Source organism: Condylura cristata, unplaced genomic scaffold (genome assembly GCF_000260355.1).
Source record: "Condylura cristata isolate star-nosed mole 26May11 unplaced genomic scaffold, ConCri1.0 scaffold00017, whole genome shotgun sequence".
NCBI classification, from domain to species: Eukaryota; Metazoa; Chordata; class Mammalia; order Eulipotyphla; family Talpidae; genus Condylura; species Condylura cristata.
Genome location: NW_004567118.1, coordinates 2,230,690 through 2,243,985, shown reverse-complemented (window position 1 = coordinate 2,243,985; position 13,296 = coordinate 2,230,690). Strand labels below are relative to the sequence as shown.

General features: G+C 55.3%; 1 protein-coding gene across 1 annotated transcript; it reads right to left on the bottom strand.

The window, feature by feature from the left end:
• Positions 1–9,073: 9,073 nt before the first annotated feature.
• SOST (sclerostin) lies at positions 9,074–12,505 on the bottom strand. Its single transcript, XM_004684112.1, has 2 exons — positions 12,286–12,505; positions 9,074–9,495 (listed from the first exon to the last, which is right to left on the bottom strand). Exons 1-2 carry the CDS (start codon positions 12,503–12,505, stop codon positions 9,074–9,076), a joined length of 642 nt encoding a protein of 213 aa, XP_004684169.1.
• Between the last annotated feature and the right edge of the window lie 791 nt (positions 12,506–13,296).

Below are 13,296 nucleotides of genomic sequence, written 5' to 3'. Positions count from 1 at the left end.
GCGGCGGGGGCTGACGGTGCAGGCTTTGGAGTATTTCGGCAAGTCGGAAACAGTTCCTCAGAGTCCTCCTAACCCCAGGTTTCAGGGACATTTTAAAGAGCCCTGGTGTCCCCAGCTGTGATAAAAAGTCTGTGAGTCTCTTTCCCTCTCAGGCCTTCCTTTAAGAAGAGGGGGCATGGGGCTCTTGGGGAACAGGTGACCCAGAAGGCGCCCCTTGGTGCTCTCCGAGCTGTCCCGCAACATTTTTAGAAAATGTTCCCTTTTAGTTTCAACTCCTCTAAGCCAAATTGACCAGGGAAAAATAAGTCTCTACAAATAGCGATCGCCAGCGAACAAAAAGAGTCATTATCTCAATTTGAGGCTGGTTACTAAGAAAAAAAGAAAAGGGAAAAAAAAACCCCAAATGCCACTGGGCCAAAACCTCACCCCACCCACCCCCAGCTTACGTGAGGATGGGCCCCGCCAACCCCGGTGTCGTGTCGTGAGTGGCTCCACTCGGCCCCTGCGGCCTCTGTGGAAGGGAAGGAAGCAGGAGAGGAAGGAAGGCAGGAGATTAGAGAAGCTGACAGATGTAAATAGCCTCAGAGGAGCCACGCTGTCCGGCTTCCTCCCCAGGGAGCCTTCGGGACCAAGGAATCTGGTTGCCTGAATGAAAAATGATATCATTTATTTCTTTAGTCAGAACCGAGCTGTTTTCTTCAGACATAGAAATAACCTAACACCGCAACACCAAATTGTTGGCCAAGTGATAGAGATATCTGTAATTTGGACGCTTGATAATGCCCTGGGTAAACAACCAAGGACTTGGTTTCTTGGGAGGAACCCTGCCGCCCCCCCACCCCCACCCCCAACAGTACTGCAAAGCTATAGAGGGACTTGAATGAAAGAAATGCCTTTGCGGACTTCTCCCAGAGCTCCTGCCTGCTGCTGAGCTGAAATGAAGCCAGAAAACTTTTCATTCTTGCTGCTCAAATCCTGCTCCACTGGTTAAATATCCACTCCTTTGACAAATTCGTATCGAGTACTGACTCTGGCCAGAGCCTGTGCAAAGGCACAGGGCTACAATGTGCTAAGACCCTGCTGCTGGCAACAGACTACCGTCTGAGGGGCGGCAGCCCAGCCAAGCGGGTGGCAGACCCCCATGGCAGCACGTGTGGGCACAGCAGAGGAGGCAGTGTGTGGGTGTGTGGGGGGGTGTTGCTCGAAGATGAGGAGGCCTTCCAAGCCAGAGACGTGAGAGAAGGTTGTTCTAGGTGGAGGACACTGTGTATTTGCAATACCTGGACTTTGGGGACACTAAAAGAAATACAATATTTCAGGTAGCAAGTGCTAAGGAGACCAGAGGTTGGCTATGTGTCTAGAGAGGCAGCCAGAAGCCACATCAGATCCTCGGTGTGAAGATTATCCCTTAGGTAATAGGGAGCCATGGAGGAATTTTGAGCAGGGAAGTTGCCTGATTGGATTTATTTTTTTTGGTATGTGTTATTAGAACATTCCTTTCTGTCTTGAAGAAATGCCTCCCTTTGTCATATGCAAACACTGGGGCAGACAACTGTAGGTTTCCATGGCCACTCGTGGGCAACTGTGACCTATCTGTTATGCACAAATCACAGCAGAACATTCCTTGGCTCCCTACAGAGTAGATAATGCTCCTATCATGAGGCATAGGCAGGAGTACAGCTCATATCACAAGGCAGGTTCGGGTCGCCTAGGTCGCTGTTGACCTATTATGTGACTGTCTCCATGGCGGTCTCGGGATGACTCTGCTGGTGATAATATCACACGTGTGGTCACGATGTCCCTTCCCCGTCTATTGTAAACCCTTTGGGTCCTATTCCTCATACCAGTGACGCATGACCAGCTTTTACTGTCCTGTATTATTTCAATTAATGGCACAAAAACTTCTGCTCAAGAAGCCGAGTCTTGCCTTGCAAATCTGCTCCCGGACTGCTGTGTCCCTATTCACAAAAAGTTCCTGTGCAACAGACAACCTCCTCATAGCCTTGCTTGTGCTTTGAAAACACTGAAACAGACTAACTGTCCACCAGCAGAGAAACAGGTGAACCGACAGTGGGCTCATCATAAAAGCATAATTAGGTTGAAGTTAAAAATGATCCAACATGCCTACACCTTAAAGGTATCATTTGAAATAAAAAATGGTGAGTTTTGATATATGTGTGTTATGATAAAATATGTGTGAAGTTTAAAAGCACACAAGTTGGTATGTCTGTTATAAAATGCTATTATGTAGAAAAGCAAAGAAATGTAAATTGTTGCTTCTGGAGGGGAAGGAAAAGCCATGGGGAAGGAGAGAAATCCAAAGAACTTTACAATATCCTATTTGCTTTATGTAAGAAAAAAATAATGGAGCAAAAATGCTATAACACAAAATTTCAGAATTTTTAAATGTTTAACTTTTTTTTTTCTTTTTGAAGAAAGAGAAAATTCCAGTGGTCCAGTGGTGCAGAGCATAGAAGGCAAGAGGCTTAGAGAAGGGACCCCAAACCAGCCTCTGCCTCAAGGCAGCAATTCTTGGATGAAGGACATCTTGGGGGGACCCCAGAGGCAAAGTGTGTAGAAAATGTAGAACTTTCTTGGGCTGCTTTTGGCCTGGGGCAGAGCTGAAGCTCAGTCCTGGCCTTTTTCCTGGTGCCCCTGGGAGACACAGAGTCCTGTCTTGTCCACGAGTGGCCACTGTGGCTCATCTCACATCAGAATCTAACATGACTTCTAGATGTCAGGATCCTTCACAGTCCCCAAGGCCAACACAATTCTACGACATGTGTTATTGAAGGGGTGGAAATCGGAGACTCAGAATTTCCAAATCTGGGAAAGTTCGGTATTGTATACTCAGGGTTAAGATGGTGTGTGTGTGTGTGTGTGCAAGCACACACGTGCAAATACATGCACATACACCCACACACATGTACACAGTGTGACAGCATGTGCAAAAATAAAAGAGCGGAGCGGAAGCAAGCCTTTCAGAAGGGGTTTGCGATGTTGCTGTGACTTTGCTCACCGGTGGGGTTTTTCTTCTAGAGTTCAGGGAAATGAGGATGAGTCTTTCTAGAAAGAATTCTCATTTCAAAGTTTCCTTACCCTTAAGTTCGTTGTTCCCTGACCCAGAGTCTCAGCTGGATATACTCGTGGACATGCGTTTACGTGTCTGGGGCAGAGCGATGGCAGGAAACAGCCGACTGACCTGGGCTGCGCGCACCCTTGCTTCTATGCCCACGTGAGTGATATGAGTGTCCATCAAGTAAAACCTGGGGGCTTTTTAAAATTATATATGAACTTGTAACGTATGTGGGTTCTAGAAGGAATCTAGTGGACCATCTTCCAAATGTCCACACCCTTAGTAAGCACTTCAGTCATGCATCTACACGATCAATAGCATGCAAATTATTCTTCTCAGGAGGCTGTTTGGTTTTTAACATAGAGGGCCAGGAGCACACACAGGCTTTCTTTTACACACACACGTGCACACACGAGTCTCCCTGCTATCATTATAGGCACAGTGGCCTCCAGATCAGGTATGGAGATGCCTAAAAGGCACCCAAGGCAATGAGGGGTGTCCCTTCACTACTCCCGCCCCGACCTTCAGGCCCTGGCACTTGCTCTTCCCCTCCTGGCACATGCAGCCTCCAGGTGGCTCACCCCTTCGGCCCATGGATATGTCAGCTCAAATACCACCTCCCCAGAGGCCTGACCTGGCCACTCCACGGCTCTCTGTCTGCTTACTAGTTTTATTTTTCTTTACAGAACATTTCATTCCTGGGCATTCTGCTCTGTTCTTCGTGTCCAGTAGCCCTCACCCCCCTGGCCCGAGGCCACGAGCTGCCTGAGGTTCCAGTCACAATCGCACGCCAGAGCTGCTGGCCTGCAGCTGGGACTCAGACCGGGCGGTGGGGTGAATGAATGATCACGTCTCCTCCGTTCTCCTACTTCCTCTACTGCTCCCACCTCTGTGCCTCCACCGTCAGCCTGCTGGAGATCAGCCCTCAGTAGTGGGGCAGGTGAGATTTAGGGCCGGGCTCCTGTCTTTCGACCTCCCTGTCCGGCCCTCCCTCATGGGCACCTGCCTCCCACCCACAGCTGCCCACTGCCAGCTCTGCTTCTGGCTGGACAGGACCCACGCTCAGGCATCCCAGATGATGGTTGGGAATGGGGAACAAAGGGGCAGAGGGGAGTTCGGTCTCCAGAGTGGTCCTGCCAGGCCCAAGGGGAGCAGCTGTCACCAGGCACCATCATTCAGCACCTGGCCCTTCCTACTGGCCTCCCACTGCCCCACCACTGACTTGAGTCGGGCCGGGCTGTCCTCCCTGGGCTGGATGCCGCTGGTCCCTGCTGCGATGCACAGGACAGACCCTACCCCAGCCGCCCTGCTCTGCTCCTGGCTTTGGCTTCCTGGTTCGATCTGCTTGGGTGCAGCGAGCCGGCCGCGTGCTAGGTCCCACCCTGGCTTCGCCCAGCCCCAGCCCTTCTGGAGTCCCCCCTGCTCCCTTCTCTCGCCTCCCTGGCCCTCCGTGTCCCCGGCAGCCTTCAGCGCTCAGACAGCCCACCAAGCCTGCTGCCCTGAAGCCGCCAGTGCTCAGCTGTCTCCCTCTCCAGTGCCAGCGCTCACATACTCCACAGAGGCTCCGGGGGCCCTCATTGCACCTGGACTCGCCAGCAAGATTATCACGGCCTGCCTGCCATTAGGAGCTATGTCTTCTCTGAAGCCTGACAGGAAGAGAACCAGGCTAACGGCCTCTTTTTCCGGCAGTCAGCCATTCCTCTCCTCTTCCGCTGCCATCATCCATCTACCCCAGCCCATCCCACCCATCTAATCTCATGGGAGAAGAAACCCTAAATAGACTGAACAACAACAGGTCAGCATAATGCATACGAGGTGCCTCCTGTATGCTGGGTACACATTAGGCGCTTCCTGTATGCTGGGTACACATTAGGCACTTCCTGTATGCTGGGTTCATAACTCTGTGATGGGCTTTCTAGAAACTGCGTGTGAGCCATAAAGCAAAGGGACTTGGACAGGTCTGCTTGATGCGTGGAAGAGAAACCAGAAGGATGAACAGGCCTGGATGAGGCACACATGGGACATCCCAGAGGGCAGGAAGTGGGCCACCCTCCCCCTCCGCCCTGCCCCCACCATTGCACAGAAAGTCGAATCTCCTAATAATAGGGGGCTTGTATAATTTATTGCCCAAACCAGAGTATTCTGGAAAGTAAAAGTGGGACCAATGGCAAACCAGGTTCACCATCACATTAAGAGCACCGCCCCCTGGCTCCTGCCCCCCACCCCCCACCCCCCGCCCTCCACAGCACAAAAAGAACCTTAGTCATTGGTTAAGGCCACCATAGACCAGAGCCTTCCCGTGTCCCTGGAGTGGGGGTGCATTCTAGGAACTGGTGGGAGAAGAGGGGTGGACAGAGGATGATGGTGGGGAACTGGGCAGGTCTGTGTTGCAGAACCTGTGGGGGGCCCCAGAGGGTACAGTTCACACACAGGTGGCTTTGGCAGGCTGTTCACTGCCGCCCACTGCTCTCACCACGGCTACTGCCAGGAGTGGGTTCCTATGGCTCCCTGAGTTTCTTTTGCTCTACCTCTTTGTGTTTTCCCTTGTCCTACTGAGACTTCGAGACTTCGTGGCTAGACAGAGCCCCATGGAGTCAGTGTGTGAGTGTGTGTGAGAGAGCGAGCGCGTGAGAGAGTGAGAGTGCTGTTTCCCTCCCTGTCCCTCTCTCTGCATGTCTGCCTCTCACACTATTAATACAAGCCCTGTCTGGCTGCACCCCCAGAACATGTGCTCCTGATGCAGAACACCACCCCTCCCAGTTCAGCCTGTTGCCTGTTCTGATGCAATTTTCCATAAATAACCCTTTGCCCAACCTACAATTTAGCCTTTGGGGTTTTTCCCTCATGATAATGGGATTGTCACCCAGGCTGATCCCCCGTGAGTCCCTAGGTTCCAGAAAGCAGATCCTTGGTGTATCTGGGCTAGGGACACTGTTGAGAACTCCCGGTCCCCCTGTGCCGCAGGGCACGTGGTGGGCGCCCCTACATGTTGAGAGAGGCCAGATGGCTCATCCACCCACGAAGACCTGTGCACCCCCCGCCTCAGAGCACAGCTCTACCTGGAACGTCTGTGCTCCCCTCTCCAGGTGGGGAAAGTGTGCAGCACCTGTTCCCTTCCTAACTTCTATCCCGCACTCCCCACACAGAGTGACCCACTCTCATGCCTGGCACCTATAGTGTTTGGGACGTAGCAATGTGATTTGATGATTTTCCCACGTGTGTAAGTGAGCATGGGCGTGAGTATGAGACTGGGAACTGGGCCCACACCTGGCTGTGGGCAAAACATCCAACCCTCAGTGCTGCTGTTTCTATAGACTCAAACACAAACCTCGCTCCTTAACCCACACGCGCCCCTGGGTCACACGGCCTCTGGTGGCCACCGTGAATCTGTTTCCTAACCTCTTAGGTTCTGAGCTCATGGGACACCACACCCCAACACATTCTCCATTCTCTCAGGGGCTCCTGGGGGCGGGGAGACCTCCTCAGGGCCCGGCAGGGAAGTAGCAACACCCGCTGACACTTATCAATGACTTGTGATCATGAATTAAGGGGGCTTTATTGGGAGTTAAACTGAAAATCATGGGGAGAACCTCAATTTACTGTGAGGGGCTCTTAGGTGATGCCTAGGTGGGCAGGGCCTGATTGAAAGCTCTGCAGTTGATCGTGTCTGGGCCCACATCTGGCATATTTAGACACCTTGATGAGGCAAGGCCTCGGGAGGAGTGCAAGAAACGTCCCGATATCAAGGTTATTACAGTTTCAATGGGGAGGAACAAATTCACATTTGGAAAAGTCTTGACTGGGGCTTCCTGTGAGCTGGTTCTGAATTGCACTTGGCTTTGAGTCTGTCCCAGCACGCAGCAAGGCTTGGCCAGGTGAAACCAATGGTCTGTGATGGCTGGAATGGGACGCAATCAGGAACCACAGGAGTGGAGTGAATTAAAGGAACTGAGATGAGACATCCCAGGAGAAAGGGAATGAGAGACTGGAGCATGTCTAGAAGGTTCCAGGAAGAGGGGACAAGGAGTTTGAACCCTAAAGAAAGAGCAGAAATTACTGGGGTAGTCAGTGGGATGGCAAACTAAGGCCTCTGGATGAGTCAGCAAATTAGGAAGGAAACCAGGTGAAGTGGGGGGCGGGGGATTTAGGGGTCAGGTGGAAAAGATTGAACTTGATCCTGGGTGAGGAGGCAATGGAAGGACTTTGAGTGTGGGTGTGACGCCCTGAAAACATTTTTGGAAGATGTATGGAGGGCACATCGCTGAGGGGAGGCCACGTTGAAGGCATCACAGGGCCAGGGTGAAGGAGTGAGGTCTAGATTTGGAAAGGAAGGGACGAACATGACTTTTCAAAGCAATGAAATCACGGCCACAAGAGCCACTCGAGGGCCACCAAGGAGGCCGCCAAGGTTTAAGCCCAGTGACTAAGAGGAGGCCGTTGGCTTGGACAGCAAAGACTGCGTGTGGGTGCAGTATGAGACCACATCCTCTCCATAATGATTCATTGTCTTTATTAACAATGCCTTGGGTTCTGGAAGAACAGACTGGTATTTCACAAAGCAATATGAACACTGTCATTCTCTACAAGAAAAACTTTTGCATAAATAACTTAAGTGAGAAAATAAATATGTAACTTAACTCTTTTTAGAAACCACTACTTTCATTCTTGAGGACAAATCCCACATGAAAGAATTGCCAAAAGACACGAGCAGCCGGCAGGCTTTCCCGTGGCATGTGCTTCTGTTTAACAACAATAAAAAAAAAATGAACAATTAAAAACTACACAGAAAGTAAGAGGTGTCTGAAAATGATTTTCAAAAAGATATTTGAGTGAGGCTTCACAGTTCCTCAGCATATGTACAGCACTTGTAAATTTCCCAGTAAGTGATTTGTGTAAGATAAGCCAGCACACGATGGGTGTGAGAAGCTTCCAGGGGGCAGGAGGAAGCTGCAGGGGCTGGGCTGGTCTTTGCACAGGGATGACCTCTCCCTTGGGCCTGCACGCCCAATGTCCTGGGCCCTTGCACGTCTCTACAGAAGGTGACTTCACAGTACCGGGCGGGACCGGGCTGCGCTCTGGGAGTGGGGGGGGGGGGGGCTTCTGTCCCTCCAGCCACCCTGGGGACCTTCTCCTTGTCTACTCAGTGGATGTGTGGATGCTGCATCCGTGGCCAGGAGGGAGGGAGGTAGCCAAACCTCTGGGGAAGCGAGACCCACCCGGAAGCAACACAATTCTTCCAGGAGTGTGCCATAAATAGGCTCTTCTCACTTTTCCTGCTTGTTTTCCAGATTTGGCTGTAAGATCAGAGGACCACAGCTCTGGAGTCTGGAAACGACCGTGGCAGTGATACACCCATCCTCTCTCAGTCCTCTGTTCACTCAAAGCCATTGAGTCCTGCAATCCCAGCAGACTCCTAAGAAACTGATCCCACTCCTACCTCCATTTTCCAAGAAGGAAATGAAGCCCAGAAAGCGAAGAGTGTGGTCCTCGGTCACTAGCGAGTTAGAGGCACGCCCAGAGCAGGACGAGAAACCCTATCTACAGAGCCCAGTCCAGCGTTCTGGGCTGGACGCGGCACTAAGTGCTTTGAGACAAGCGGAGCCACGGAGGGGCATCTTACTCAACTTTCTCAACCGCTCCCGCACTCTGACTCCCCACAGCTCCCCCTTAAAACCCCCGGGGCGGCGAAGAAATGCTCCTCTCCGGCCTGCTCTGAAGTAACGGTGGCAGCGGGGTGGGCAGGCCTGGCTCAGTGTTGGTGACTCTCGCCCCCCCCTGCCCTGCCCTGCGGGACCCCTCGGCGGGTGGAGAGCAGGGCTTTGCTGGCACCCGGGATCCGCAGGACTCGCGACCTCCTGCCAAGCCAGGCGGGTCTCAACCCCCTGCCCTGGGTGCAGGCCTTAAAATGAAATACAAACAATGGAACCGCGCGCGCGCAGAGGCAGAAACCTGGGGCGCCCGGGTGGCGGGCGCAGGGGGAGGCTCGGCGGGCGGGCTCTAGTAGGCGTTCTCCAGCTCCGCCTGGTTGGCTCTGGTGCCGTGGGCGCGGGGCCTGGGCTTCCTGCCCTTCTGCGGCCGCGCGGCCTCGGGCCCGAAGTCCTTCAGCTCAGACTGGTTGTGGAAGCGGGTGAGGCGCTTGCACTTGCACGAGGCCACCAGACGCACCTTGCGCGCGCGGGGCGCGGCGCCTCCGGGGCACAGCAGCTGCACCCGCTGCGCGCGGTAGCGGTCGGGGATGCAGCGGAAGTCGGGTCCGCTCGGGCGCCAGCCCTTGCCGCGGCCTATGGCGTTGGGTAGCAGGCGCGCGGGGCCACACTGGCCCGAGCACACCAGCTCGGTGACCGGCTTGGCGCTGCGGCAGGGCCCGTCCGTCACGTAGCGGGTGAAGAGCAGCTCGCGGCAGCTGTACTCGGATGCGTCTGCGGAGAGAGGGCGCGTGAGGGAGGCGGCCGTCCCGGCTCCCTCCACCCACCCAGCCTTCTCCAAACGTGCCTCCTTTCTCAGGAGCTTCCATGCCTGGGCACCGGCCCAGGTACACTGAGAATGTGGAAAGATTCCCAGACGGCGCCTTCCCATAAAGCCTCTGTCCCCAAAGGACCAGCTCCATTGCTGTGTGTTCTTTGGCAAGTTACCTAGCCTCTCTGTGCTTCCAATCTGAAAAACTAACCGTGCTGCGGATTTGGAGAGCCAATCTGTTACATATAAGATGTGGGCTTGAGCCCTCCCTGGTGGCACAACTGGTTAGAACATTGCACTATGAAGCTGTCCGCATCCACTGCAGCACCAGTTCCGTGGGCAGGGAGCTGACCCACATGGCGCAGCAGACCGCTCCTGTCTCAGCCCCTGGTACCCCTCAGCAGTGTATTTCTCTTGATCTGCCTGTTTTGCAACCCACTCTGTCTCTGGTGAAATCGCTCACCCCCACACCTCTGGCCTGTACCCCAATTCTTGTATATATAAATAAACAAATCCTTAAAAAAAAAAAAAAACTGCAGGCTACCACCCGGCCTTCAGTGAGAGGTGGGAGTGTGGACTATTGTCAGGAGTCACCATTATTCCTCTCCAAGGGGTCCTCACCGTCAGACTTACGTCACACCTGTGCCACAGCTCCCCAGCCAGGCCCAGTGGGGTACTAGCCACCCCCTCTGCATGGTGCTGGCCTCCCAAATTCCTCTTCCAGCCTTGTGGGAGGGATGCAGGGGAGTGGAGAAAGGAGCGGGGTTAATTGGCGGTAATAAATCAGGGCAGCAGCCGGAGGAGCAGGATGCGAGGATGGTGAGAAGGCCTTAGACTTGAAAGGAACCAAAGGCAGCAAGTCCAGCCCCCTGGGGTCACCCCTGGGGCCCCAAGAGGGAAAAGCACGTGCCCCAAAGGCAGAGCCAGGCTCCCGATGCCACCTCCCTTGGGGCCTGTGCCTCTTGCCCATGGGCCCCTGGGAGACTGGTCTGGGGTGGTGGGGACAAAGGGCTGTTCTCTACCACAGTGGCTCTCCTGGAGGGGGCCGAGTCCTAACTGAAAACCTAGTTGCGGCTGCAGTGAGCATTTCAGAAGCCCCGCCTGCCTGCGGCAGGTTCCGTGCTGGGCACACCTCTTGTTCTGTGAGTGGACAAGATGGAGGGCAAGATGGTGAGCAGACTTGCTCTCTCAGCAGGGAGATGGGGCTCTGAGGCTCTGGTCTGCTTAAGACACCTTGGTGGGGCCTCCTGCTGTGGGCTGAGATGGGAGGGAGCTCTTTAAATAGCTGTTCTCATGTGAGCGCCTGTCCACACCCAAGGGTCTCAGGGGTCAGTTCCCAGGTGACAAGAAGGGTGAGAAAGACCAAAGCCAGAGGGGCGCAGAGAAGGCCCCCTCTGCACTGAGCACAGCGGGAGCGGGTGGGGACCTTCCTCCTGTGGCTGGCTCCTGCTCCTGGCTTGGCTTGGCACCCTCACCTTGGGGCAGGCTGCAGGGGTGGTGTGTGGGGGCAGCCTGTTTGCCCAGGGAAGGAGGCATTTTGGGCTCTCCAAGAATAGTGCCCCAGTCAGCACTTCCTCTGCAAGTGACTTTGTTTTGAACCTGTGGCTCGCTGGGGGCCTGCAGCCACTCCTGGGAGCCCACCGAGGTGACATCTTGCACTGGAGTGCCGTACAGCCCCTCGCTTGAGCTGAGCTGACCTTGCCTGAAGGGAGCCAGAAAGGGGGTGCCTCCATTCTTCCCTCACCACTTGGAAGACTCAGAGTCCTCCTATCCTCTCCCGGGGTCACCGTTTGCAGAACACCCATTGCCAGCTGGCTGTGAGGCAGAGAGGGGCGGGGTGCCCATGCCTGGGCAGCGGACTCCTTCCCACCTGGACAATGGCCACAGGGCAGTGAGGCCATCACTCTGCAGTGTCACTCCAGCCCCCGCCCCCTGCTGCTCCTGCCAGCTGCGAGCCAGCTGTGCACACTGCCCCTCAGGCTCCTCTGTGCAGCCTTGGCCAGAACCCCAGGCCTGGCCGTCCCCTCTCCATCCCCAGGAGTGAAGCCAGGCTGCACCCCACCTGGAATGGGGACTTAGGACAGAGCCTCTCCGTGGGGGCCCAGACCCAGCTGCCACCCAGCTCGCGGCTACCACTGCCTGCAACTCCCATCCTTCCAAGTGCAGGTCCCTTGGCGTTCTGGCGTCCCTTTCCCACTGCTTGTGAGGGTTGGCGCCAAGGCGTGGAGCCCACGCCTCACACACTTCCCCACCAGGCCTGTCCTGGGATTGGATCCAGCTGGGTTCAAATAGCAGCTCTTCTACTAGCAGGTTGCTTCATCTCTGGATTCTTGGCTTTGACCTTCAAAGCAGGAGTCTACCTGCTGGTGAGTGTGGTAGGGCCCTGGGGTGCGGTGTAGGCCCGACTCAACGTAGACTCTAGCACCCAGCAGCACTCATAGACGTGAGGCTCCTGGGCCCTGTCCCCTCCCTGGTGGCACCAGCGGCTGGACGTGGCTCCACTCATCTCCAGGGGGGGGGGGGTGTTCTTCCAACTTCCTTTCAGAGCTCCTGTCCACAGCTGTATCCTCACCACCTCATCTTCCTTCCCGACCCAAGCTCACTACCAGCAACTGTCCTGCTCTCCAGTCTCAGGCTGCTCTGACTGCCAGCCTCTTCCTGCCTCCAGGCGGGAGGGGGCCCGGCCTCCCAGATCTCCCCAGGAGGACCCTCCCAGGCCCCTGCTCCTGGACGCGCGCCCCGTCACCCCATACCTTTGGTCTCATAAGGGTGGTGGGGAGGCCGCCCTCCGTTCTCTGCCCGGTTCATGGTCTTGTTGTTCTCCAGCTCTGGCGGAGGCTGGGGGTACTCTCCGAGCTCAGGGATGATTTCCGTGGCGTCGTTCTTGAAGGCCGGCCACCCCTGGGCCTCCACCACATGGAAGGCTGTGTGCATCAGCAGGCAGACCAGACACAGGGCGAAAGAGAGCTGCATGGTGCCAGCAGAGGAGGGCACCGGCCTTCGGATAGCAGAGGCTCCAGTCCCCAGCTGGGACACTGTGGCCTTTTTAAAGCCCCCTCTGCCTGATGCCAGCCAATGAGGGCGGGCTGGGGCAGGGCTGGTCCCATGCTTCCCAGGGGGAGGGAGCGGGGTGTGCTCAGAGCCAGCCCTCCCCAAGACTTCTCCTCCAGCACAGCAAACTCCCAAATTGTGGCTCGTGCTCCCAGGTGACCCAGCTGGGGGGGGTATGAGGCCAGCCGGCTCTCCAGCACCTCCAACGTGCTGGCCTCTGTGGTTTGCAGATAGCACGGGGAGCTGGGCTCTTAATCTCTACCTCCTCAGCCCCTCCGGCTTTTTCAAAACAAACCCGGGGCCAGCTTCACAAAAGGAGCTGCAGCTGAGTCCTGTGCAGGGCAGCGCAGCCCTTCCTCAGGCCAAGTGCATTTATCACGCCAACAGTGGCCTCCACAGTCCCAGGCAGAGGTGGAAGGCCAATTTTTAAGAAATTTTACTGGTCCCAGCTCCATGAGGCTCGGCATGGGCTAGCCAAGAAAGCCTCTGTTAACAAGAGAGAAAACTGGACCTGCGGTGTCTGTGTGGGCGAAAGGGCAGGTGATGGCACCAGGCTCTGGGGATGGAGACAGGAGCAGCCCTGGCTGGTGCTCCTGGGTCCTGTGCGTGTGACAGACAGCGACTGGCTGCAGGTGAATGTGCCCAAGGCGGTTACTGCCCGGCTCAGGCTGTGGGTCCGAGTGGTGGGCATGGCCACCCTGTTCTCGGCTTTA

What these genes read in the sequence shown, in the direction of transcription:
- SOST (XM_004684112.1), bottom strand. Translation starts at nt 12,505, where the DNA reads ATGCAGCTCTCTTTCGCCCTGTGTCTGGTCTGCCTGCTGATGCACACA. An exon ending in CCACCCTTATGAGACCAAAG is followed by an intron (nt 9,496 to 12,285) that starts GTATGGGGTGAC and finishes CTCTCTCCGCAG; the next exon opens with ACGCATCCGAGTACAGCTGC.